The following is a 25,541-nucleotide window of genomic DNA, read 5'->3' as shown; positions in this document are numbered from 1 at the left end:
ATTATTTAAAAATAGAATCCTTGGGTGCCTGGGTGGCTCAGTGGGTTAAGCCGCTGCCTTCGGCTCAGGTCATGATCTCAGGGTCCTGGGATCGAGTCCCGCATCGGGCTCTCTGCTCAGCAGGGAGGCTGCTTCCCTCTCTCTCTCTCTGCCTGCCTCTCCATCTACTTGTGATTTCTCTCTGTCAAATAAATAAATAAAATCTTTAAAAAAAAAAATAGAATCCTTTAAGGAAGAGGGGTAAGATGTAGAGGAGCAGGAAACCAAAATATCATCAGGTCCCAGGAGTTCAGCTAGATAGTTATCAAACCATCCTGAACACCTACAAACTCAACAAGAGATCAAAGAGAAGAAGAGCAGCAACTCTAGGAACAGAAAATAGACCACTTTGCAGAAGGTAGGACTTGCAAAAAGGTGAATCTGAAGCAACATATGGGAAGATAGACCGCAGGCTGGGGCGGGGGGGGAGGGAGGTTTCTGTCAAGTGAGAGAGCAGTGGAGCACAAAATCAGAACTTTGAGAAGTCTGCTCCACTGACGGACATCACTCCAGAGGCTAAGTAGGGGGTGGAGCCCTCCCAGGGACAGTATGGTTTCAGATCCCTCAGGGTCACAGAAAGACCAGGGAAAACAAAAACTAAAAGAATTTGTAAACACCAATCAGCGCTACAGAAAATATTAAAAGGGGTTCTGTAAGCAAAGAGAGAGCCTATAGGTAACATAGACCAAAAAGGAGCAGAGACAATATACAGTAACAGTCACCTTACAGGCAATACAGTGAAACTAAATTCACATCTTTCAATAGTTATCCTGAATGTAAATGGGATAAATACCCCAATCAAAAGACACAGGGTATTAGATTAGATTAAAAAAAAAAAAACAATAATAAAGACCAGAGCAGAAATCAATAACATAGAAACCAAAAGAAGAGTAGAAAAAAATCAATGAAACTAAGAGCTAGTTCTTTGAAAGAATTAATAAGATTGATAAGCCCCTGGCCAGACTTATCCAAAAGAAAAGAGATAGGATCCAAATTAATAACATCATGAATGAAAAAGGAGAGATCACAACCAATACCAAAGAAATACAAACAATTATAAGAACATATTATGAGCAACAAGACGCCAGCAAATTTGACAATCTGAAAGAAATGGATACATTCCTAGAGACATATAAACTATCAAAACTGAACCAGTAAGAAATAGAAAATCTGAACAGACCCATAACCAGTAAAGAGATTGAAGCAGTCATCAAAAATCTCCCAAAAAACAAGAGCCCAGGGCCAGACAACTTTCCAGGGGAATGCTACCAAACATTTAAAGAAGAAATAAGACCTATTCTCCTGAATCTGTTCCAAAAAATAGAAATGGAAAGAAAACTTCCAAACTCATTTTATGAGGCCGGCATTACCTTGATCCCAAAACCAGACAAGGACCTCATCAAAAAGGAGAATTAGAGACCAATACCCTTGATGAATGCAGATGCAAAAATTCTCACCAAAATACTAGCCAATAGGACCCAACAGTATATTAAAAGGATTATTCACCACAACCAAGTGGGATTTATTTCTGGGTCACAAGGTTGGTTCAATATCTGCAAATCAATCAATGCAATACAAAATATTAATAAAAGAAAGAACAAAAACTATATGATACTCTCAATAGATGCTGAAAAAAACATTTGACAAAGTACAGCATCCTTTTTTTTTTTTAAGATTTTATTTATTTATTTGACAGAGAGAGAGATCACAAGTAGGCAGAAAGGCAGGCACAGAGAGAGAGAGAGAGAGAGGGAAGCAGGCTGCCTGCTGAGCAGAGAGCCCGATGCGGGACTCGATTCCAGGACCCTGAGATCATGACCTGAGCCGAAGGCAGCGGCTTAACCCACTGAGCCACCCAGGTGCCCCGTACAGCATCCTTTCTTGATCAAAACTCCTCACAGTGTAGAGATAGAGGGTACACACCTCAATATCAAAACCATCTATGAAAAACGCACAGTGAATATCATTCTCAATGGGGAAAAAACTGAGAGCTTTTCCCTAAGGTCAGGAACACAGCAGGGATGTCCACTATTTCCACTGCTATCCAGCATAGTCCTAGAAGTCCTAGCCTCAGTAATTAGACAACAAAAAGAAATAAAGAGCATTGGAATTAGCAAGGAAGAAGTCAAACTCTCACTCTTTGCAGATGATATGATGTTTTATGTGGAAAACCCAAAAGACTCCACTCCAAATCTGCTAGAACTCATACAGGAATTCAGTGAAGTGTCAGGATATAATCCTGCACAGAAATCACTTGCATTTCTATACACCAAAAGCAAGACAAAAGAAAGAGAAATTAAGGAGTCGATCCCATTTACAATCGCCCCAAAACGATAAGATACCTAGGAATGAACCTGACCAAAGAGGCAAAGAATCTGTACTCAGAAAACTATAAAGGACTCATGAAAGAAATTGAGGAAGACACAAAGAAATGGAAAAACAGTCCATGCTCATGGATTGGAAGAACAAATATTGTGGAAATGTCTATGCTACCTAAAGCAATCTACACATTTAATGCAATCCCTATCAAAATACCATCAATTGGGGGTGCCTGGGTGGCTCAGTGGGTTTTCAGCTCAGGTCATGATCCCAGGGTCCTGGGATCAAGCCCCACATTGGGCTCTCTGCTCAGCAGGGAGACTGTTTCCCCAGCTCTCACTCTGCCTGCCTTTCTGCCTACTTGCGATCTCTGTCTGTCAAATAAACAAATAAAATCTTTAAAAAAAAAAATACCATCAATTTTTTTTCAACGAAATGGAACAAATAATCCTAAAATTTATATGGAACCAGAAAAGATCCCAAATAGCCAGAGGAAAGTTGAAAAAGAAAACCAAAGTTGGTGGCATCACAATTCCAGACTTCAAGCTCTATTACATACCTATGATCATCCAGATAGCATAGTGCTGGCACCAAAACAAACACATAGATTGATGGAACAGAATAGAGAGCCCAGAAATGGACCATCAACTCTATGGTCAACTAATCTTTGACAATGCAGAAAAGAATGTCCAGTGGAAAAAAGATAGTCTCTTCACAAATGATGTTGGGAAAATTGGACAGCCACATGCAGAAGAATGAAACTGGACCATTTCCTTACACCACACACAAAAGTAGACTCAAAATGGATGAAAGACCTCAGTGTGAGATAGGAATCCATCAAAATCCTTGAGGAGAACACAGGCAGCAACCTCTTCAACCTCAGCCGCAGCAACTTCTTCCTAAAAACATCACCAAAAGCAAGGGAAGCTAGGGCAAAAGTGAACTATTGGGACTTCATCAAAATAAAAAGCTTTTGCATGGCATAGGAAACAGTTTACAAAACCAAAAGACAACTGACAGAATGGGAGAAGATATTTGCAAATGACATATCAGATAAAGGGCTAGAATCCAAAATCTATAAAGAACTTACCAAACTCAATACCCAAAGAGCAAATAATCCAATCAAGAAATGGGCAGAAGACGTGAACAGACATTTCTGCCATCCAAATGGCCAACAGACATATAAAAATGTGCTCTACATCACTTGGCATTAGGGAAATACAAATCAAAACCACACCAGTCAAAATGGCTAAAATTAATGAGTCTGGAAAGGACAGATGTTGGCCAGGATAAGGAGGAACCCTCCTACACTGTTGTTGGGAATGCAAGCCAGTGCAGCCACTCTGGAAAACAGTATGGAGGTTCCTCAAAAATTTGAAAAGAGGGCACCTGGGTGGCTCAGTGAGTTAAGCCGCTGCCTTCGGCTCAGGTCATGATCTCGGGGTCCTGGGATCGAGTCCCGCATCGGGCTCTCTGCTCAGCAGGGAGCCTGCTTCCTCCTCCTTCTCTCTCTTCCTGCCTCTCTGCCTACTTGTAATCTCTCTCTGTCAAATAAATAAATAAAATCTTTAAAAAAAAAATTTGAAAAGAGAGCTACCCTATGACCCAGCAATTGCACTACTGGGTATTTACCACAAGGATACAAATGTAGTGATCTGAAGGGACACATGCACCTGAATGTTTGTAGCAGCAATGTCCACAATAGCCAAATTATGAAAAGAACCTACATGCCCATCAATAGATGAAAGGATAAAGAAGATGTGAGATATATATATATATATATATATATATATATATGCAGCCATATGTGCAGCCATCTATATATATATATATATATATATATATATATCACACATTTCACAGCACTCACCATAGCACATACCCTCCCCAATGTCCGTAACCCAACAACCCTATCCCTACCTCCTTACCCCCAGCAACCCTCAGTTTGTTTCATGAGATTATGAGTCTCTTATGGTTTGTCTCCCTCCTGATCCCATCTTGTTTCATTTTTTTCCCTCCCTAACCCCTATGACCCTTGCCCTGCCTCTCAAATTCTTCATATCAGAGAGATCATATGATAATCATCTTTCTCTGATTGACTCATTTCATTTAGCATAATACCCTATAGTTCTGTCCACATCGTTGCAAACAGAAAAATTTCGTTTCTCTTGATGGCTGCATTATATATATCTATATATATATCTATCTATATAGATATAGATGGCTGCATTATATATAAGCCTAATGATTCACAGACCTATACCCCTGGGGCAAATAATACATTATATGTTAACAACAACAACAAAAAAATTAACAATGTTAAAAAGAATGATAATAATAAAATAAAATCATTTAAAAAAAGAAGAAGAGGGGCATCTGGGTGGCTCAGTGGGTTAAAGCCTCTGCCTTCAGCTCAGGTCATGATCTCAAGGTCCTGGGATCCAGCCCCAGATGGGCTCTCTGCTCAACAGGGAGCCTGCTTCCTCCTCTCTCTCTCCCTGCCTCGCTGCCTATTTGTGATTTCTGTCTGTCAAATAAATAAATAAAATCTTTGAAAAAAAATAAAGAAGAAGAAAAATTATTACCAGAGATAAATTTTATCTGAGTGACTCATGTGTATGTCAGGACAAACATCTAGTTATCAAACAGCTCCTATTCTTATGGCCCTGAGAATTGCCTTCCTCTTCTTTGAAGCCATTAACTTTTACCCCATTCTTTAGCTCAGGATGACACATATACCTCATTTTACCTCTTGGTCTTTGAACCCCTATGTATGTGGGGTTCCCATACACATGAATTTAAATTTTATTTTCTCCTGTTACTCCATCTCCTGTTAGTTTAATTCTTACACCAGCCAGAGAAACTTTTAAAGAATAGAGGAAAATTTTTCCTCTCCAACAAAAGGAAAGTAGTAGGAATACAAAAGACTGGATTATTTCTTCCTTAGGTCAAAATAATTGAAAAAATACCACATGACAGAATCGTTAGTAATGAAGGGTAGCAAAATTTGCCACCCCAAATTACATCTCTTTGGGATAAGGATTATCTTGAGCTGGTTATATTTAAGAAATTGCAGAATAGAAAAGCTCTGAAAACGGAGTAGATATTACCCTTTTGTAGGAAACATTTACATTTGCAAGGAAAATCTCTATTTGTCAGCCTCTCCCCCTTTCTGTGCCTGCCCCCGCATAAGAAGAGAGGGATGCTATCTTTCTAGAATTTATAGAAACTCTTATAAATGGAGAAGGCAATGATTTAAATCAGCGTAAGGACCATACCCTTGTTTACTGTGCTTTTACTGTGTTTACTGTGCTTTTCCTGATAACCTCCTGTAACTGCCTTTCCCCTCCCTCCAACAAATTCTTTCTGTATTTAAGGCAGTGGCTTGGGCCATTTCAGGAAGTTTTTCTGGGTATCTTTCATGCATACAGGAGGTATATATGTTATTAAACTTGTGCTTATCTTCCAGTGCTAATCTGTCTTTTTATTATAGAAGGTGGCTCAGCCAAGAATCTAGAAGGGTACTGGGGAAATAATTTTTCTTCCTCCACAGTTACAAGAAAAGATTCATGATAGTTATAGTTATGCTTGAATACACAAATATAATTAACCTTATCCTGAGAACTACATATAACCCCAAGCTCCCAGTTATCCAAGTTAGACAAGACATGAAACTTTATAAAGTTACTAGTCTTAACAAGGCAATTTTTTTTTGAAAGCATATCTTCAATTGTTGAGTAGAGAAAAGAAATATATTTAAAAAGAGAGAAAAGAAATGTATAATGCAGCTGAAGACCTCAAAACATAAAAACCAGGAAAGTATTTCAGTTTAACAAATGAAACTGTTAGTATTTCTGCTTTGTATATTATCTTAGAAGAAATGAGTTTATTCATTAGTAGGAGCATGTCTCTAGTCCAATGTGTTTATGTGAGAAGGACCTTTGAATAAAAAGTGACATTTGCCTACCATTTTCCATTTGATCTCCAAAGATGCTTAAAAACTAATTATAAAATATCATTATGGAAAATTGAGTCCATCCATTTCTAAAATTAAGAAAATAAATAATTTACATTATTCAAATGAATATCAAATGCAGTGGCATAAAAAAAATCAAGACATAAGGAATCTATTAAGAAACAAATTTAACACCATTCTGAATAATATGCATCAAAATCCATTGTGAATCTATCACAATGATTTTTATACTGTCAAGATATATTTTTTCTAATAATTAACTTATTTAAATGTAATTCCATAAAGTATGAAAATGTTCTAGGTGGTTTTTTTTTTGTACCTGTGGGACACACATATGCATACCTATGTTATTAAAGGGAAGTAATAATAATAGTTAATAGAAGTAGTATTTATGTGTCTTGCATGAACTGAATTTTTTATTTTACAAATAATTTCTTATCAATTCAATGAAGTGGATATTATTACTATCCCTTTTTTAAAGATAGGGAAACTAAGGAACAGAGAAGTAGAAGGCTCAGCTCTACAGTCAGTACATAGCACCGCCTTTGAACCTAGACAGTTTAAAGAACCTGTTGCTCTTGGACAGCTGGGTGGCTCAGTCAGTTAAGTGTCTGTCTTCAGGTCAGGTCAGGATCCCAGGGTCCTGGGATCAAGTCCCAAGAATCGAGAATGGAGTTCCTTACTCAGCAGGGAGTCTGCTTCTCCCTCTTCCTGCCCTTCTCCCTCTCTGACAAATAAATAAATTAAAGGAGAAAAAAAAAGAACCTGTGCTCAACTCCAAACAGGATTTGCAGTCAGGCAGACCTGATGTTGCCATCTCAGTAGTGACGTGCTCTTGGTCCAGGTGTCTAAGTTCTTTAAAAAAAAAAGTCTCAAGATTGGGATAATAATGTATCTCCCCCAGCTACTGTGCAAGCACAGGGAGATAACGGATATGAACCAGCTCAGCCTGGTAGCTGCCGTCCCTGCCGCCACGTGGCCTAACCCACGTGGTTTCAAATGTCAGGTTCTTTCCTAAATGTGTGTAACTTCATGCGTGGGACCCAGGCTAGGCAAAGACTTGTTTCCTCATCCCAGCTTCCATTTTTGATGTTATGCTACTATGAAAGCAAGGCCTAGACAAATTCTGCTAAGTGTCTAAACATTCGTTAGCAAGCAGTTACAAAAACAGTTCCGCTCCAACCATTCACTCGTATGCGAGGCTCGCCCAACACCCCTTCTCAAGTCGGATCCCCTTCAGGCCAGGGCTGGGACCAGGGACTCTGTTAGAGAGGGTGCTTGGCCATCTCTCTTAAACCTCCTTCATGCCATGGCAGGGGGATATGTTCCGTCTTCCCACATACCATCCACTTTGAACAGCATTCATGTTGCCAATGGAAACTGTTAACATCCTTACCCTCATTAACAAGCTCTCTGGTGTCAGTTTTCCTAACTGTATGTGAAGTGCTCCAAGCACCTCTGGAGTGTGGATTCCTGAGTAGAGTTCTTCAGTGCTGACTAATGGCTCCTAGGATAAGGATTAGAGTTAACTTGGACTCACAAGCATCCAGACCACTGGCTTGTACCAAGTTATTATTGTGTGAGGTATTACCACACAGACAATACAACCGTGTCTTGTTGGTGTTAGGTTGATAAACGTTATAGTCCTTCCCCCTTTTGGGACCCTTTCCCTCCATCCATTCCCACCCACCCTCATCCTCAATGTAGAAGGTGACTAGCGCCTCTTGAAACAAAACATCTAATTAGGGATATAGTCTACATCATTTCTCCCCAAGAAATAAGAAAGTCCATTGTGGATCTAAAAAAAAGGGGGGTGGTCTAGAACAACACAGCAAGGGTAAGATTTTTCCCGTAATACATATAATTATCTCCAGCTATTGGAACTGTTGCTTTTTGTATTTTTTTTTTTAAGAAGGTTCTTAAGTAAAACATGCAGGGATAGAGAGCCCTACCTCATCATTCATCCACAAGCCCTTTAGTCTTTTACCAATGCACGGTTTGATCAGCAGTGCATATGTGTTAACTTGTGTGTAATTAGAAAGATCCCACGGTTCTCCAAAATAGAAATGTTTTAGTTTTTTTTTCTGATTAAAGAAGATATATGCTCACTGTAAAAAAATTTCCATAATACAGAAAAGAATAAGGAAAGTAAAAAAAAAAAAAATCTAAACTGCCACTATTCAGAGATAAACACTGAGAACAAATCTTTCTTAACACACACACACACTTTTCAAGGAGAGCATGGCGACGACCCAGGGTAAAGAGAGGACTGACTCAGTCAAGTTGTAAGCCTTCCTGAAAAGAAGTGGAGGCGTGTGTTTGCAACCTAACTGCAAGTTCCTGTTCTGAGTAAACTGCTTCTGTGGGCTTTTGTTGTGGAAATGATTTTGTTGTGGAAATTAGGAACTTCAAGGGTTTGGGGGATTGTTGAAGTGATCACAAAATGTCACTGAATTTCCTGTTTGCAAGGTTTTATTTTTCTTGTTCTGGTGCTCAAAATTCAGTCTAGCTCACAGACTCAGAAGAAGGAGGTCTGCCTCTTACCTCAGAAGGTCTCACTGTTGACTATCACTACGTTGATCAAAAGGTTACCTCTGAGCCTTACACTAGGAGTCTCAGGTCAGTAAAATGGAAAGGAATGCCAGTACAATTTTAGGCAGCCTGGACACAATTGAGATTGAGTATTACATAAATAAGTAATTGAGTATTTTGTAAGGTTGTTGGGGGGGGGGCCGGCAGCAATAATTTCAGTCTAGAGTTCTGTAATACTTCTTTTAAGAATTTCCATCGGGGCACCTGAGTGGCTCAGTGGGTTAAAGCCTCTGCTTTCGGCTCAGGTCATGGTCCCAGGGTCCTGGGATCCAGCCCCGCATCGCTTCGGGGCTCTCTGCTCAGCAGGGAGCGTGCTTCCCTTCCTCTCTCTGCCTGTATCTCTGCCTACTTGAGATCTCTGTCTATCAAACAAACAATAAATAAAATCTTAAAAAAAAGAAAAAAAAAAGAATTTCCATTAAAGGGACACCTGGGTGGCTCAGTTGGTTAAGCATCTGCCTTCAGCTCAGGTCATGATCCCAGGGTCCTGAAATTGAGTCCCACACTGGGCTCTTTGCTCAGAGGTGAGCCTGCTTCTCCCTCTGCCTACTGCTCCCCTGCTTGTGCTCTTTCTCTCTCTGACAAATAGATAAATGAAATCTTTAAAAAAAAAAAAAAAAGAGAGAGAGAGAGAGAGAATTTCCATTAAAAATAATCCCCCAAGCCTATTCCGTTCACCATATCTCTTGATTTTCTAAAATACTGGTGTTTTCTAAAACCAGATCCCACCCCAACTACAGCTAAAAAACCCTTCTGTAACTTTCTATTCGATTTCTGATAAAATCCAAACCACTGGCAGAATCCAGAAGTTTTCCCTGATGTGACTCTTACCTCTCTCCCCAGCTGGATTCTAAATTCCATGAGATCTAGTACCATGTTTCTTACCATCTCTACCGAGACCATCTCTACCATCTCTACCGAGAGAGGCAACATGCTGTGGCTCTTTCCCGGTTCTTGCCAAACTTCGTATTTTCACCTTCATAGCTGGATACTAGACAGGGAAACTGAAAGAATCCCATGAGGAGGAAGGGGGGCTCTTTTTTTCCTTTGCTTCTTTTCCAGCTTCTGGTCTTACTAGGATCTACACCCCCTCCCCATTCTACATATGCCTTGTAATGCAAATAACATATGTCCTCCTTTATTATTACTTTTTTAAAGTAGGTGCAATGCCCAGCGTGGGGTTTGAATTCATAATCCTGAGATCAAGAGTTGGCATAGCTACAGACTGAGCCAGTCAGCCCTTCTACATATGTCCTCCTTATAAGGGATGAAGAGAGAGGGGCACCTGGGTGGCTCAGTCGGGTAAGTGCCTGCCTTTGTCTCAGGGGTGTGTGTGTGTGTGTGTGTGTGTGTGTGTCTTCAGTAAACTCTGCTTTCACCTCCTGCTGGCTCAGGTCTGATTTCCATCCTTCGCTAAGCCAAAGACCCTCTTGTTTGGTCCTGTGGGACCCTCGCTGGGTAACTGGACAGGGTCTGCCTGCATCAGGTATGTGGTCCCTATCCCCTCCAGTTCTCTTCACCTCCTTACCCTTTCTTTGCTTGATCAACACCAGTCTGATTCCAGCCCAGCAAAGACGTCGCTGCTGTTGTAGGAAACCATTCTGACCCTTCCCAGAATGGCTTAAGCATCCTCTGTAAGTCCTTAGCCCCAGGTGCCGTCTTCTACCTAGACCTTCAACTATCCGTGACCCTGTCACCACCATCTCACAGCCCATACGTCTCTGAACTCCTGGTGATAAAGAAAATCTGTGTTCTAAGATGGCCGACCAAGCCAGCAGGGGAATCCCAGTCCCTGCCCCAGGGCCCTTCTGGGTTCTTCTTCCTGCCCCACTTTGTGCGTGTGCCAAAAGTGTACCACGTGTACAGAAGTAGAAGTGTTATCAATTACCCCCGTCGCTTGTAGTCTGGGCTCAGACTTCTGGAGCTCACTCTTCTCTGAGCCTGCCGGTGTCTGATCAACTTCCTATCTTCCCAGATCTTGAGAGCCACTTGGTCCTTCTGCCGGGCAAGCCAGTCCAGGTTCCGTAACACTAGATCTCAGTGTTTATCTCCTATTACGAAACTCATTACCCAGAGCAGAAATTTAATAGGTGTTGAGTTCATGAATTTGCCGGTTCATGGGATCCTCCCAAATCCTCTCTGATGAAGGGGCTAGAAAAAGTTTTATTGGCCTCATTCAGTAAATAGGCAGCTGCTGAGGATTATAGTTTGGTAAACTTGTCCAAGGTCTTACAGCTAGTGAGGAACAGAACTTAAACTAAAATGTCGAATTGAAACAAGTGCTCTCTCTCCCACTTCTCCCTCTCTTTCCCTTGGTTCCACACACACACACACACACACACACACACCCAACACACACCCCATCGAGAGTGAATTCTGTCAAGTTACGATGTTAGCCAGATATTCCAACTGATAACGAGTCTTAAAAAAAAGTTTCTGAAAAGCATGTTGCCAGACGTTTATAGACGTAAGAAACATGTTTTTATTTAACCACCAGAACCTCCGTAAAAATTGAGACTGTTATTTCTGGAGATTCTAGAATTTCCTTTGGAAATATCCCCTAACTAAAAGAAAGTCTGATGCAGCTTCATGAAAATCTAAGTTAGAGTAGGTGCTGTGTTCCGAGAGCCACTGAGAAGGCGGGGTTAACAGCCCCAACGCGGCGGCAAACCATGTAAGAGGAAACCCATTTTTTTTTAAACTTGTGATGAACTCATGTTCTGCTTTTTGTTTTTTCTGAAAGCTGAAGTCCGTACCGGTGAGAGAGGCAGCCTGCCAGGACCCGCGGTGGCTCTGGGGTCCCGCCTCCGGGGACGCCGTGCCAGGCACACTGAGCATGCAGGTCGCCCTTGTGATGACAGCTTGGCTGGTTTCCGTAGTCCCCAGTCACGAATACGGAGCGAATAGTTTGCCCGACATCAAAAATGAAGATTTCATCAAAGACTGTGTTCGAATTCACAACAAGTTCCGATCAGAGGTGAAACCAACAGCCAGTGCTATGCTATACATGGTAAGGAAAAGAGCAGTATCGTGGCAAAAGTAAGTAAAAAACAACTCATGTGTACTGACTTGGGAGGTAAATCCTTGCTAATCTGGAATGGGTTTTTTTTTTTGTTGTGGTTTTCATCTTGATTCATGGGTGTGGTGAATTCATAATCTGATCAAAAGGATTCCAGTTCAGCTCTCATAAGTGAGCTCAGGAAGTACCTTTCACTTCTCTTTTGAGATATTTCCTTTCCTCTGGTTATAGATAGATTTTACCTTTTTTTTTTTTTTGTCACTTTCTTCCCAGTTAATTTTTGAAGGTTTTGTTGTTGGTTTATTTTTTCTCGAAACTTGCTTTTTTTTTTTTGCTGCTAGCAGACAATTGGCCTTCTCAAGAAGGTAGCATGGCGTTTCAGGAAAGGATACAATTTTGAAGCTGGTTTGGGTTTGAGTCCCAGCTCTGTGGCTGTGAGCGGGTTTTTAACGTGTCTGGGTTCCTTAGGGTAGGGCCACATTTTGTATATTAAATTATATAAACTATGTGAAACACAGCATATTCTGCATGTAATGGGTCCACAGTGAAATGCTGATCTGTGTCCCTCATTGAGATACTGAATTCTGCAGAACTCAATCATCAGGTTTCCCAGTGGCCCTCTAAGTGGAACCTACTCAGCTGGAGGACCCGAGGGCAGCCGCTCCTTCTCTTTTCCGGTCATCACCCTCAACACGCTTCATTCCCCATTCAGATTCTCACTCTGCTCACTTCTAGTATGTTGTCTGGTGACAGTTTTCATTCTTTCTGAATGGAAAGGGATGGCAGCTTGCTTAATTCAGGAGGCCGGCCACCTGGGCAGACTCTGGTCCAAAATCCAACTCCAGGCTTTCTGCCTCGCCCTGTTTTAAAGGGACAGTGAGGAAATGCAGTGGCCTGTAACGTTTCCTGATTCCCCCACAGATTTAGTGGTGCCTGCCTACAGCCTACGGGGCTTGAGGGTTGTGCAAGAGATTAATTCCGGTTCTGTGACGTGTGAGGGCTTTCTGTTCTCTCAGCTGTGGGAGGCTGAGTCACCCTCTCATCACCAGCATTCTCGTCATTCAGTGTCTACACTGATCCCTCTTCAACTCTTCTTCCTCACTGTAGTTGAAAGATCTTCAAAAACCCCAATTTTCATTCTTGACCTTCCCGTTGTTTAATGTTCCTTTTGGCAGACGTGGGACCCAGCACTAGCCCTAATTGCAAAAGCGTGGGCAAGAAACTGTAAGTTTGCACACAATGGACAGCTGCATTCCAACAGGCTGCACCCCAATTTCTCTTCAGTGGGAGAAAACATCTGGACTGGCTCTCTCTCCCTATTCTCTGCATCTTCGGCCATCACAAGTTGGCACAGTGAAGTGCAGGACTATGACTTCGAGACTCAGAGATGCACCAAGGTCTGTGGCCATTACACTCAGGTAAGCGTCTGCCCTGTATTCTCTTTTGGAAACCGTCTTTTCAAGGGTAAGGAGAAACCTGGAATCTGGTGTTAAGAAAATATCTAGTAAGCTGCTGCAAGATTGCAAGATTGCTTTAAAAATAAGTAAGTGGAGCAACTTGCATAGCCGGGAGGTAGAGCTTGAAGAGTTCAGTTATGGGCGTAAACCTAATGGTGAGGCTCACCAGTCTGGACAGACTTCCAGTGTTTTACTAACAGCAACCCCCCTGGGGGATTTTATTCCATTCCTGAGTCATCAGAGGACGTGACACTGAATGCATTTTCAGGGATGGGTCCTCTATGAAATTGGAGACTTGATTTGGGGTTCCAAAATTGGGAGAAATAAGAATCTCTGACTGAGGCTTCAATTTCATATCCTCCCGTTCCTGTGAGTGTGGGCGGAGAGCCCGTGATCTGTCCCAGAGGACAAGAAAAACAACAGTGAGAGGCCGCCGTGTTAAGTAAACCATCCTGTGGCTATTCTGCCCCCCAAATCTACAGTATTTAGTCCCAGTGGCCACATTCAGAGGTGCCCATTGAGTTTTGTTTGTTTGTTTGTTTGTTTGTTTCACTCAAGCTGGTTTTGGTTTCTTAACCCCCTGAGGCATGTTTGCCACATGGAAACATATCCCTCTGGTAGCAACTTCTGTGGTCTTCTTACTCTGCTGCCTCCCTACCTCCACCACATTTCATTTATTTACTTTCATTTCCTGGCAGTCTTTGTCAAGCCAATAACTAAAGGGGCTGAACCCATGCCTGACTGGTTCTAATGTACAAAAATGTGTTGGAATGAGGTCTGAGGGCGGAAACATTTTTTTAAAAGATTTTATTTATTTATTTGACAGAGAGAGATCACAAGTAGACAGAGAGGCAGGCAGAGAGAGAGGGGGAAGCAGGCTCCCTGCTGAGCAGAGAGCCCGATGTGGGGCTCGATCCCAGGACCCTGAGATCCTGACCTGAGCTGAAGGCAGAGGCTTAAACCACTGAGCCACCCAGGCAACCCCAAAAACATTTCTAACAAGGTAGTTAACTTGGAATAATAGGTGTTTGTAAAGAGCAAAATATTGTTGGAAAAACTCTCAATGTAGTTCAGCCTGATAGAGCCTCTGGTCTCAGTGGTGTGGTTCCAGGCAAAACGATGTTGGCATCGCTATTTATTATTATGATGTGAAGGGAAGGGCATATTTCAGTGACATTTTCACCTCAAGATTATTGTAAGCAAGGAAGAGTTATCAAACCACCAGTAGCATTCGTCCCTTTCTGGAAAATAAAAGTAAGGTTTCCCCTAGACTTATCCCAGAAATCATTTATCTTGGCTTATGTTCACAAAAATATTGTAGCCAGAAAATTGATTCCATCAGAATCCCGCAAGTCCTCAAGGGCCAGAAAGCTAATTCCAGGTTGTCTACAAGGGGTACCTGGTACCATTAAATGTAGGGCTGTTTAAATTTCCAAAAATAATTGTCAGTTTGCCGGTACCGACTCCCATTCAGTTGTATTTAAGCTTCTACCCTGCATGAGGCACTGTTGTAAGGCATCCCTGCCAACCAGAGCCTGGGACGCTCGCTTATGTCCTACCACGTAACTGAGGAGTGCAATAGCCAAGAAGTCAAAGTGAAGAGAAATGCGGGGTGGGGCGGGGAATGAGGGACACAGATGGCAATGGCCCCTGACCCTTAGGAGGTGACCTTCTTTGGGGAGAGACATGTGTGTAAGTGGATGTAATATGGCGCTAAGTGGTAAGTTGTGAGGAAACTGACAAGGTGCCGTGTGGGCAAAGAAGACGCAGCAACGTATCTGGCCAAAGGGAGGTCTGGAGACATAGGCATTGTTTAAATAGCAGGAGCTGTACCAGTTGGTTCTTGAAAACTAAGTGAGAGTTTATCAGATGGAACAGAAAAGGAAGAGATCTCCAGGCAAAACTAACAGATATACAGTGGGTACAAATGAGCCTTGTACTTCAGAAGAATGGCTAATAGCTCACCACACCAAGTATGAGAAGATCAAAGACTGTTAAACTGACCATAGACTCCTTTTTTTTCCCCTAAAGATTTCATTTATTCGTTTGAGAGAGAAAGAGCACACAAATAAGGGGAGTTGCAGAGGGGGAGGGAGAAGCAGACTGACTCCTCGCTGAGTCAGCCAGGAGCGATGTGGGGCAGGATCCCAGGACCTGGAGATCTTGACCTGAGCTGAAGGCAGATGCTTAACCGTCTGAGCCGCCCAGGCGTCCCGACCACAGACTCCTAACCCATACAAGTCAACACACTCCATGTCCATCATTCTAGGGACTAAAAGCAAGAGGAGGAAACTTGATTTTATGTCATATAGACCTGAGATTTCAGAGACGGCCCTCTCCAAATTAGCAGAGCTTACTTGTAAAATTTCCCCTTAACATCTAGGACAAAGAAGGGCTCACATTTCAGACATGAGAAAACTCATTTCCTTGCATACAGGTATCAGAGCCCGTGCTGAGTGATCCTAACCTGTTCTCAGGATTAGAGACAACTACTTCCTACCCCCACTTCTGAAAAGCAAGCCTTATCCTGCACAGGGAAGTCTAGGGACACCTTGGGATACAGCAGCTGCAGCAACTACTTTTAAGAGAGTGTGGTACTCGGCTCTCGGTGGTTTCAGATCTCCTTCAAATCTCACCACAAACCTGTCAGAAGCCGCAGTCATCCCTATGACATCCCAGTCACCAGGCCCAGAGAGGTGAAGAAGTTGTTTTCCCAGATCTCACGTCCTCGCCTGTGTGCATGCAATCTCAGCAGGTCTGCGGGAGATCCCCTGAACACCAACCCCAGTGCCCCCCAGTAAGGTTCCATTTCCTCTGCCACGCATTGAAAGAAACAATCAGGAACCAGGAGAAACTCACCAAACTGCAAGCACACATGCACATCGCTGGGGGGGGGGGAGTGGAAAGGAACTGCTCGCCCAAAGAAGGTGGTGATGAAGTCTTAGAATATAGATAAGGTTCAGTGACATGGAGTTCGGAGCCCACGGACAAGAAAGAACTCGTGAGACGTCTTTGGCGCAAAATGGTGGTTTATTAAAGCATGGGGACAGGACCCGTGGGCAGAAAGAGCTGCCCTGGAGTTGTGAGGGGTGGTCCATTACATGCTTGCAAGTTGGGAGGGGGTCAGGGATGGTGTTAGTCTCTAAGGAATTTTGGAAGCAAGGTTTCCAGGACCTTGAGGAGCTAGCTGTTGCTGGGGAAAAAAAGTTATTCATTACCAGTAATAAAACCTTTTCGTGAGACCCTTTAGATGTGTATCAGTGGGCCATATGCTTGGGAATGATTGTCAACACTATCTTGGAGGGTTTAGAGATAAAGTTTCCAAGGGAATTGTTAAAGTAGACTTACAGGATTCTGGCTGGGCGTAGGGATCGGTCAGGCTAGGATTGCCCTTTGCCCTTAGCAAAGTGTTGAAGTGGAGGCAGTTGAGTCCCTAGAGGAATGCCACTCTGCCTGTTTTAAGGGATTGTCAGTGGGTAAGGAAATTGAATAATTTTTCTTCGGCCTCTGTTTCCTACATCAGTGGTGCATTAGAACGGCTACAGCCAATGATAAAAAAACTTCAGGTATCCTTAAAGAAGTTAGGGGTTAACACTATCTCTGGATTGAAGAAACAACTATGTTCACAAACCAAGAAACAGCCATCTCCCTTCACAAGCCGAAAAGTTCAGGCATCCCTGGCAGTGAACACTTCGGCCACCACAGGCAGTGCCGAGACAGAGCAGCTGAGAGAAAGGCTGCCCGGCGTCTTCAAGCAACCTGGTGCAGACAGGCCGCCCAGTTCAGGAAGACTGGCTGAAGCTCTGCCCACACAGTCTCTGGACAGAGAAGCACCATTTGCTACCACAGAGGAGGGGGAGGAGGATGAAGTTCCAGATCTTGCAGAATTTTTTTTAAAGATTTTACTTATTCATTTGACAGAGAGGGAAAGTGAGGGCACAAGCTGGGGGCCCTATGTGTGGACTGGATCCTGGGACCCAGAGATCATGACCTGAGCTGAAGGCAGATGCTTACCCATGAGCCACGCAGGTGCCCCTGGATCTTGTGGAATTCTGATGAGGCTTCCAAGAATGAAGCAAACTGACCTGAGTCATCTTCTGAGGAAGACAGACTTAAGTTACGGGGAGCTGCTATTTTATATGATGACTGCTTTTAAAAATTTTGTCCACAGATCTGATGAAATCTAGATCTCTAATTTAATTTTTTAAGCCCAAACTTCTTGGACACTATGCTCTTTTCAGTTTTTGCTTAGACACAATTCATTCTTAGCAGCTAATTAAGCTGAAGAAACCTCAGAATAAAGTTTGAAACAAGGCTAATAAAGTTTTGCCTAGTTAAAAAAAAAAGAAGAAGTAGAAGTTGTCTTCCCAGTATCACATAGCTAGTAAGAGGAAGAGCTGCGCTCCGGAAGTCAGGTATGTGATGAGGATTATATAATAGGATTTATATAAATTTATATAGGATTTATATAAATTTACTAGATAATTATGTAAATTATCTAGTAAAGTACTGGTACTTAGTAGCCATTATACAAAGTTTAGAGCTCCTGCATGAGCTGGTCTTTTTGCCAGTTATATTGGAGGGAGATTTTGACAGCCTGGTAAACATGACTTTAGGTCAGAATATAATGTTTTCATCCTTGCAAGAAATGTTATTGGGAGGTTCAAGACCACTCAGTTGCCATTTTAAATTCTTGCTGGAAATTATCTCAAGTGGATATTATAACCCTCGCTTATCCTTATCTTCTACTAATAAAAAGCAAGCTATTTTCAGATTTTGGCTGGTGCAGTTTGGTTGTATAGAGTGAAGACAATACATTTAGATCCAATTACTAACTCATAAAAATGGGGTATTTCTTGACATGTTAGGTCAACACTTTAGCTAAGTCTTAACTAGAGATATATTTGCACTGTGTAATAATTTTGGTATATTAATATGGAGGATTAGATATTTTGTTGCCTGAAGTTCGCCTTTCTCAAACTTAGGAGTTTAGTGAATGGAAGTTTGACTTCAATATACGGGCGGGGCAGCGCTTCAGTTTGGTAGTGTTGAGAATGCCCACTAGATGGCATCAGAGATCTCATTTTTGGCTTTAATCCCTGCGGCACTGCCACCCTCTGGAAGTCGTTACTCTTATGGAACCAATGAAAGTGGGACAGGTTTCCCAGTTTCTCTATCTGGTTTTATATATGTTGCAGTGTCACCATACTCGTGATCGTAGTGCCTGGTAATGAGTCAGAAGGACTCATACTGAGACTTGAAAGATGGTAGGAAGAGGGCAATAGCTCCAAATGAGAGACATACCTGCCCCCCTAAGATCCCCAGATGCAATGTTTTTGTTAGAAAGGAATAAAGAGTCGTTCCTAGTTCCGCTAAAAGGGAAAGCGCTCTGAAGCATCTTGCTCAGGGCGTGGACTGTCCTCACAGTACTTTGTGGTCAGGCAGAGGTAGGTTCCAACTTTCATCTACAAAAATAGGAGCCATACCTCTTTTGTGATTTGTTACAAAATTAAACATGATGTTACATGGAAAGCGCTTAACACTACCTTGGCACCTTGGCATTCACCAGGTGAATTCCCAGTAATCAATAGTTCTCTTTGTTTTTTTGTTTTGTTTTTTTTGTTGTTGTTGTTTTATAATTTGGCTTTCTTCCTTACCATTTTAAAAAATAAAATAAAATAAATGAAAACATACAACAGGAATCTTCCTGATAAAAGATAGCTTTCAAAAAGTTTAAAAAAGAAAAAAATGAGTAATTAGAGAATAAAACATGAACATTTGCTGAGTACGTTCTTATAAGCTCATTGAAAATGTCAAAAGAGGTCCGTGGAGTCGATAGTGTTATCCTCACTAAATGGTGAAGGAAGCTAAGGTCATGGTCACGGAGTAAGTGTCTGAGCTGGAATATGAACTCCATCTTATAGCCCTGGACCCCACAGGTTGAACCCAGAATCTAAATGCCGCATTGGTGGTTCAGCGATAGAATTCTCGCCTGCCAGAATCTTAAGTACCCGTAAAGCTTTTAAAAAGAGACCAACCTGAATGGAGGATAAACTGTGGGACAGCCATGCAATAAAGAAGTGAGCCTAACGGTACGAACGGATCTCAAATGTTTATGCTTAATGCAAGAAGCCAGACCGGAAAAACCACATTTAAACTGATCCCATTTCTGTAACATTCTGGAAAAAGCAAAGTGATAGAGACGGAAAACAGATCACTGATTGTCAGGGGCCGAGAGATCGGGGAAGAGACGACCACAAAGGAACACAAGAGAACTTTCGGGGGGCGATGGAAATGCTCTAGGTCGTGAATATGATGGTGGCCACACACTATGTTTTGCCAAAATTCATGGAACTGGACACCTAAAAAGGATGGGTTTTACTGGGTGTTAATTACAAACTGACTTTAAAAAAAAGACAGACTAATTAAAACAAAGTGAATGGTAATTAACATTACACACCCTTGGAAACCACGAGGCCAGACCAAAAAAAGTAAAAGACAGTAAAACAAAAGAAACAGTGTAAAATGCTAAAGATGTGTGTGTGGGAAGCCCAAAGATTAAGAATATTTGAGGTAAAACAACACCTGAAGAAAGTGTTCAAAAACTAAAGAATAAAAAATATAAAATGATTTACTAAGGTGAGAGCAAGAGGAAAACACAGACGACACTGCACCCTGTTAACATGCATAGTAATCACTTACAGAACCTCTTAAAATATAGATTAAACTCTTTTTTATGGCTGAGTAGTATTCTTACATATGTAACACATTTTCCTGAAAAAGGAATCCTGCTGTTTGCAAAAATGTGGATGGACCTGGAGGGCACTTTGCTAAGTGAATGAAGTCAGGCCAAGAAAGACAAATACCATCTTAAATGTGGAATCTAAACAAAAAACCAAACTCTTAGAGAATAGACTGGTGGTTGCTTGGGTTGCGGGGGGGGGGGAGGGGTGCAAAATAGGTGAATGTGGTCACAGGCTCAAACTTAAAGTTCTAAAATAACAAGTCCGGGGTTGTAACGTGCCGCATGCTGACTGACCATGACTAGTAATATTGTAGTATATATTTGAAAGGTGCTAAGAGAGTAAATCTTAGAAGTTCTCATCACAAGAAAAAAAAAAATCGGTAACTATATGGTGATGGGCATGTTAAATAACAAAAATTCATCTAAGTAATGTTAAAGATCTAATTGGCTTTATTACCTAATTCACGAATCAGGCAGCATCCCACCTAGCAAGCAGAGGGGAACTCCAAAGGGCTACAGAAAGGGAAAGGTTTTTAAAGGCAGGATAAAAAGTCAGAAACAGGAAAAAGGATTATTTCAAGTGAAGTCATCTTCCTTTGGGGAGAAAAGGGTCTTATTAGGTGGTTTACCTCATCTTCCTTTGGGGGATGGAGAGGTCCCTGGGACAGATTGGCTTATTGGTGCTGACCAGAAAGTTCCTGACTGATCTGTTGAGACTGCATTTCTGGGGTTGCTTGGGTGGCTCAGTCATTAAGCATCTGCCTTTGACTCAGGTCATGATCCCAGTGTCCTGGGATCAAACCCCACATTGGGCTCCCTGCTCAGCGGGGAGCCTGCTTCTCCCTCTCTCTCTTTCAGATAAAGAAATAAAATCTTAAAAAAAAAAAAAAAAAAAAGTGGGGCAAGGTTGAAAGTGCAATTAGGTTAGGCCGTAGGCCCCAGTTGGTTGACATGGCATCGCAGAGTGACACCCCTTCAGGCCTGTGATTTTCTTTCTGACACATGTTAACTAGATCTATTCTGATGATCATTTCACAGTGTATAAAGATACTGAATCATTATGTTGTACACCTGAAACTCATGATGTTATATATAAATGATATCTCAATTTAAAATAATACAGATTTCAAGGACAATTCAGTGACTCTCCTTCAGCAGGACTGAGATGGGCCCAGAAACCTGTATTTCAAACAAAGCTTCCCAGGTGCAATCGCTCTGAGATACAATGAAGAGAAATTTAAAACTTTTTAAATAAATGCAAAAACAATTGGAAAGTATAAGTGCAAGGATCAGGTCCAGGGTTTCATGGCCATAACGAGAGGCTCTCAACCTCAGCTAGAGGCCTCCGTTCAGGCAGGGGATTCCTGTGTGAGACGAAAGGCTGATCAGGAAGGGAGCCCGTCCCTGCTGCAGGAGAGCGCTTCTCCTCCGCTAGCGGGAAGCAGCAGCTGCCCACCCACGGTCTGCCCAGTTGCCAAACCAAAGAGGACAGCATGCGGAGAGCTGAGGCCCTACCTTCCCTTCCCTCCTGCCCGCTCAGCCTCCCTCGCCTCTCGCTCACCCACAGCCCCATCTCTAAGCCTTGGAGAAGCGGACTCAGGTCCACACCTCAATTCTCTCTCCCTGAGGTTTTCACTGGGGTTTTTTTTGGTTTTTGTTTTGTTTTTGTTTTAAGTAAACTTGAACTTTTTCCTGCAGCCACACCAGCCTTGTCTCAGTTCGGTGAGTCTTTCTCCTCTTGGGTTAGCATGTGTTGCCATTTCTGGAAGAATTCTCCTGGCTCTTAGACCAGCTCACTGGGCTTCAGTTCAATCTCACTAAGTCAGAGCAGGTGCCCACGCTGGCCGGTACCTGAGCCCCCTCTGTCCCCACCCACACCACAGTCAAACCCTTGCATAAAGGCCCCATGGCAGCTTTTCTCTACATTTTGTAAAGGCACCCCCCGGCTCCAACTCATTCACCTCTGTATCTCCCATATTTGGCATAATTCTTGTCACAAAATTGCTCTTGAAAAAAAATGAGTAAAAATAATTTCACATGCAATTTGGTATCACTGTAAAAAAGGAATGCATTTAATTGCTGGTTTATCTTCAAACACTAGCTCTTCAAAAATGTTTTGTTTTGTTTTTTCTTTTAGGCTTCTGTGACATCAAACATTCCTGGTTAAGATGAACTGTATAATTTGTGGTGCTTCATGCAAAATGAAAACGTAAAGTCCCTTGTTCAAAAATTAGGAGAAAATTCTGACCCTGGGGTCCAGTGTGATAGCCAGGCCACTCTCCCTGAGGCTGCCTCTGTCTGTCCTTGGTTTCCCTCCTACGTCACTCAGCACTCCTTTCCAATCTGCTTTGCTGGTTGATTTTCTTTTTCTCTTTATCCCATGCTCTCATTTACTTGTTTATCTATTATCTTTGCTTATGATCTGATCTATTCCCATGTCTTCCAGATTCCTATCTCTAGCCTCGCTCTGTCCCCTGAACTGTAGATGGCCACTTTTCAGCCCTAAAGTCACTCTGCACTTGCACGTCTCATAGGCATCTCAGAGGTCACGGGACCTGAACAGAACCCTTGTCCATGCTCCCCCTAACCCTCTTCCTTCCCTAGTTTTCCTAAACTCAGGAAGTGTTACTCAGGCCCCAAATGTTCCCACTTCCTCCACACTCAAAGCAAAAGTAAATCCTTTCAGCTTTAGCTAGAAGCTGAACCATGAACCTGATGGATTCCCAGGAATGTGCCACTACCACCACCCCCGTGTGGGCCACCATCTTGTCGGCCATCTTGTCTTTGTTATACCACTAAAACAGCCTCTCAAACGCCCTCCTTCTTTCTTCCTTTGTTCTTCTCAGTCCACTGACTTCATAACAATGAGAGATCCTCCTGAGATGGGAAAAAGAGTCTATGCTCACTTGCCTACCAGATTTCCCACAACCTGGCCTTCTGCCTCTTACCTCAACGCCAATGAGTCTCCCTATTGCCTGGATCCCAGCTCTGCGGGCCTTCTCTCTGCCACTCTCACAGCCAAGCCAGTTCCACCGCAGGGCCTTTGCACCTCTGCTCCCTCAGCACGGAAGGCTCTTCCTCCCACATTTCGGTCTCTGCTCGTTCATCCCCAGTGTGTCCCCTCCTCCAGGACACCTTCTCTGGACCCACCTCCCCAGCACTCGCTATTTTATTTCAAGTGCCAGAAATTATCTTACTATTTCACACAGTCACACCCCAGTAATAATAATTCCAATTCTTGTTTCCAGCTGAATTCCAAGCACCTGCATGCTCCCCGGTAGCAATGGCTCTACCTGCCAGAGTGAACACACCTCACTATGTTGAGGAAGGCCTAATCATACTCAGATGTTCACTTTATTGTCTCTCTATTGCTACAAATCCTTATTTTCTTTCAGGTCGTGTGGGCAAACAGTTACAAAGTTGGATGTGCAGTACAGCATTGCCACACAGTCGAAGGCTTTAGACATTTAACCAACTTAGCACATTTCATATGCAACTACGGACCCGGGTAAGTACCCACATCAACCTCTTTCTAAATTTTTTAAAAATCTACTTTAGAAGTATTTATTTTCCTTATGGAATATTGGGATGATAAAGTGTAAAAAAGAAAATTAGTATCACCACTAATTCTTCCACCCAGAGATCTACCCCATTAACACATGGTACATTTTTTTCAGTGTATGTGTTTCTCTGTGTGCACCCTTTACAAGTGTTACATAAACACACACACACACACACACACACACACACAATGCGTATTTTCTTAAGGTTTTTTTTTTTAAAGGTTTTTTAAAGATTTATTTGATGGAGAGATAGAGGGCACAAGTAGGCAGAGCAGCAGGCAGAGGGAGAGGGAGAAGCAGGCTTCCTGCCAAGCAGGGAGCCTGATGTGGGGCTCGATCCCAGGACCCTGGGATTATGACCTGAGCCAAACGCAGAAGCCCAACTGACTGAGCCACGTAGGCACCCAACATTTTTTTTCTTTAGTTTGTTGCCCTTGAAATCTGGGTTTTTCCAGTCTTTGAGATTCCAAAAGATTTGTTAAAAACTTCTCTCTCTTTCCCTGAAGTAATGTTCAGAAGAAATGTTTGATAGTTTGACTGAGTGTAGGTAAGAGTGAAAGCACTAAAATCTGGTGTCATGGAAGAGAACAACTTTGACCTAAAATCCCAGAGTCAAAAAATATGGAAAACACAGGAAAACCCAGCCAAAGCCATTAAGTCAATCAGTGGTGACTCTTCATGACATTTGTATAGCTTAATAGTTAAGATACGGGGTCTTGAGACTCAGTACCTTGGTTCACTTACTGTGTGATCTTAGACAAGTTACTTGATCTCTCTGAGCCTCAGTTTCCTTTCCAAAAGATCGGGATAATAAAAGCAACTCTTACCAAGTAGCTGTGAAAATTCCATGAGAAAGCTAGGTAAAATACCAGGTATATGTAATACCTGGCAATGGTGATTATTTGAGAAGTATTCACAGTTCTTGTTATGGGGCACAAATGTGAAGTCTCCTGGCTTAGACTCACTTTACTTGCCTTTAGAGTTCTAACCAACAAGCTGTAAGACTTATAACCAGTTATAATGCTTCTATAGAGTAACATTAATTTATTAATACAAATAATTCACACATTCACGTATTCAACAATATTTGTCTCCTGAGCTTCAAAGGAGAACCAGCCAGACACAGTCCCCACTCTCATGGAATTCATATTTATGGGGCAGGGAGACAACAAAAAATACAAATCAAATGACAGCATGATGATAGGAGCAGGGAAAGAAGCACCAGTAACGTTGTAATCGACACTAGCAATAGATAAAATGATTTACTTGAGCGTAGGCATGAAGAGTAGAAAGGAACCAGACGTGTGAAGAACTTCACGAACCGTTCGTTGTCTGCCACAGAAATCACCTGCTGAAGCTTCTGTGGAGAGGATTCGAGAACGGACAGAGAGCAGAGGGCATGGACCACTGAATGAGATGTGACTAGGGGAAGGAGGCAGCTCAGCCCTTGCAGGGCCGTGTAGGCCACAGCAAATTTAACTGAATTCACATCACAGTCTCCAAGTATTTTAAGCAAGGGGGTGACAAGACTTGCTTTACAATGGGAGATCATTCTGTTTGAGATGTGGAAAATGGATTGGAGGGTATGGGGTGGGGTGGGGAGGTCATGGGGCCTCTCTAACAGAGACCAGTTAGGGAGGTCCTCATTTTCTGCCTTCTGAGCTGGGTCTTCTCATAGGCCCCCATTCCACATACTTCTAAGCGGTCCAATATCCTCCTCATATTTCTGGGATTTCCTAAGAGTGGGGTGCAGGCTGCTTAATTCCCCTGTCGCCTGTAACTCAAGCTCTGGACACGGTCGTTGCCCAGGAGAGTTTTGACCCCTCCTGGC

General features: G+C 42.5%; 1 protein-coding gene across 4 annotated transcripts in view; it reads left to right on the top strand.

Moving 5' to 3' along the window:
- GLIPR1 (GLI pathogenesis related 1) overlaps positions 1-25,541 on the top strand; it is a 45,001-nt gene that overhangs the window by 14,277 nt on the left and 5,183 nt on the right. For 3 of the 4 annotated variants that reach the window (XM_044228329.1, XM_044228331.1, XM_044228328.1), the window contains 3 exons: positions 11,670-11,936; positions 13,121-13,363; positions 23,543-23,655. In XM_044228329.1, the coding sequence (XP_044084264.1) occupies positions 11,763-11,936; positions 13,121-13,363; positions 23,543-23,655 (530 nt within the window). In that variant the 5' untranslated portion in view covers positions 11,670-11,762. Of the gene's footprint in view, positions 1-10,134; positions 10,229-11,669; positions 11,937-13,120; positions 13,364-23,542; positions 23,656-25,541 lie in introns of those variants that run through there. The other variant, XM_044228330.1, reaches the window with a different exon arrangement.

The sequence above is a fragment of the Neovison vison genome, chromosome 12, assembly GCF_020171115.1.
Source record: "Neovison vison isolate M4711 chromosome 12, ASM_NN_V1, whole genome shotgun sequence".
Classification (NCBI taxonomy): domain Eukaryota; kingdom Metazoa; phylum Chordata; class Mammalia; order Carnivora; family Mustelidae; genus Neogale; species Neogale vison.
Note: the sequence above shows the minus strand (reverse complement) of the source record. Positions and strands in the feature narration are given on the sequence as shown.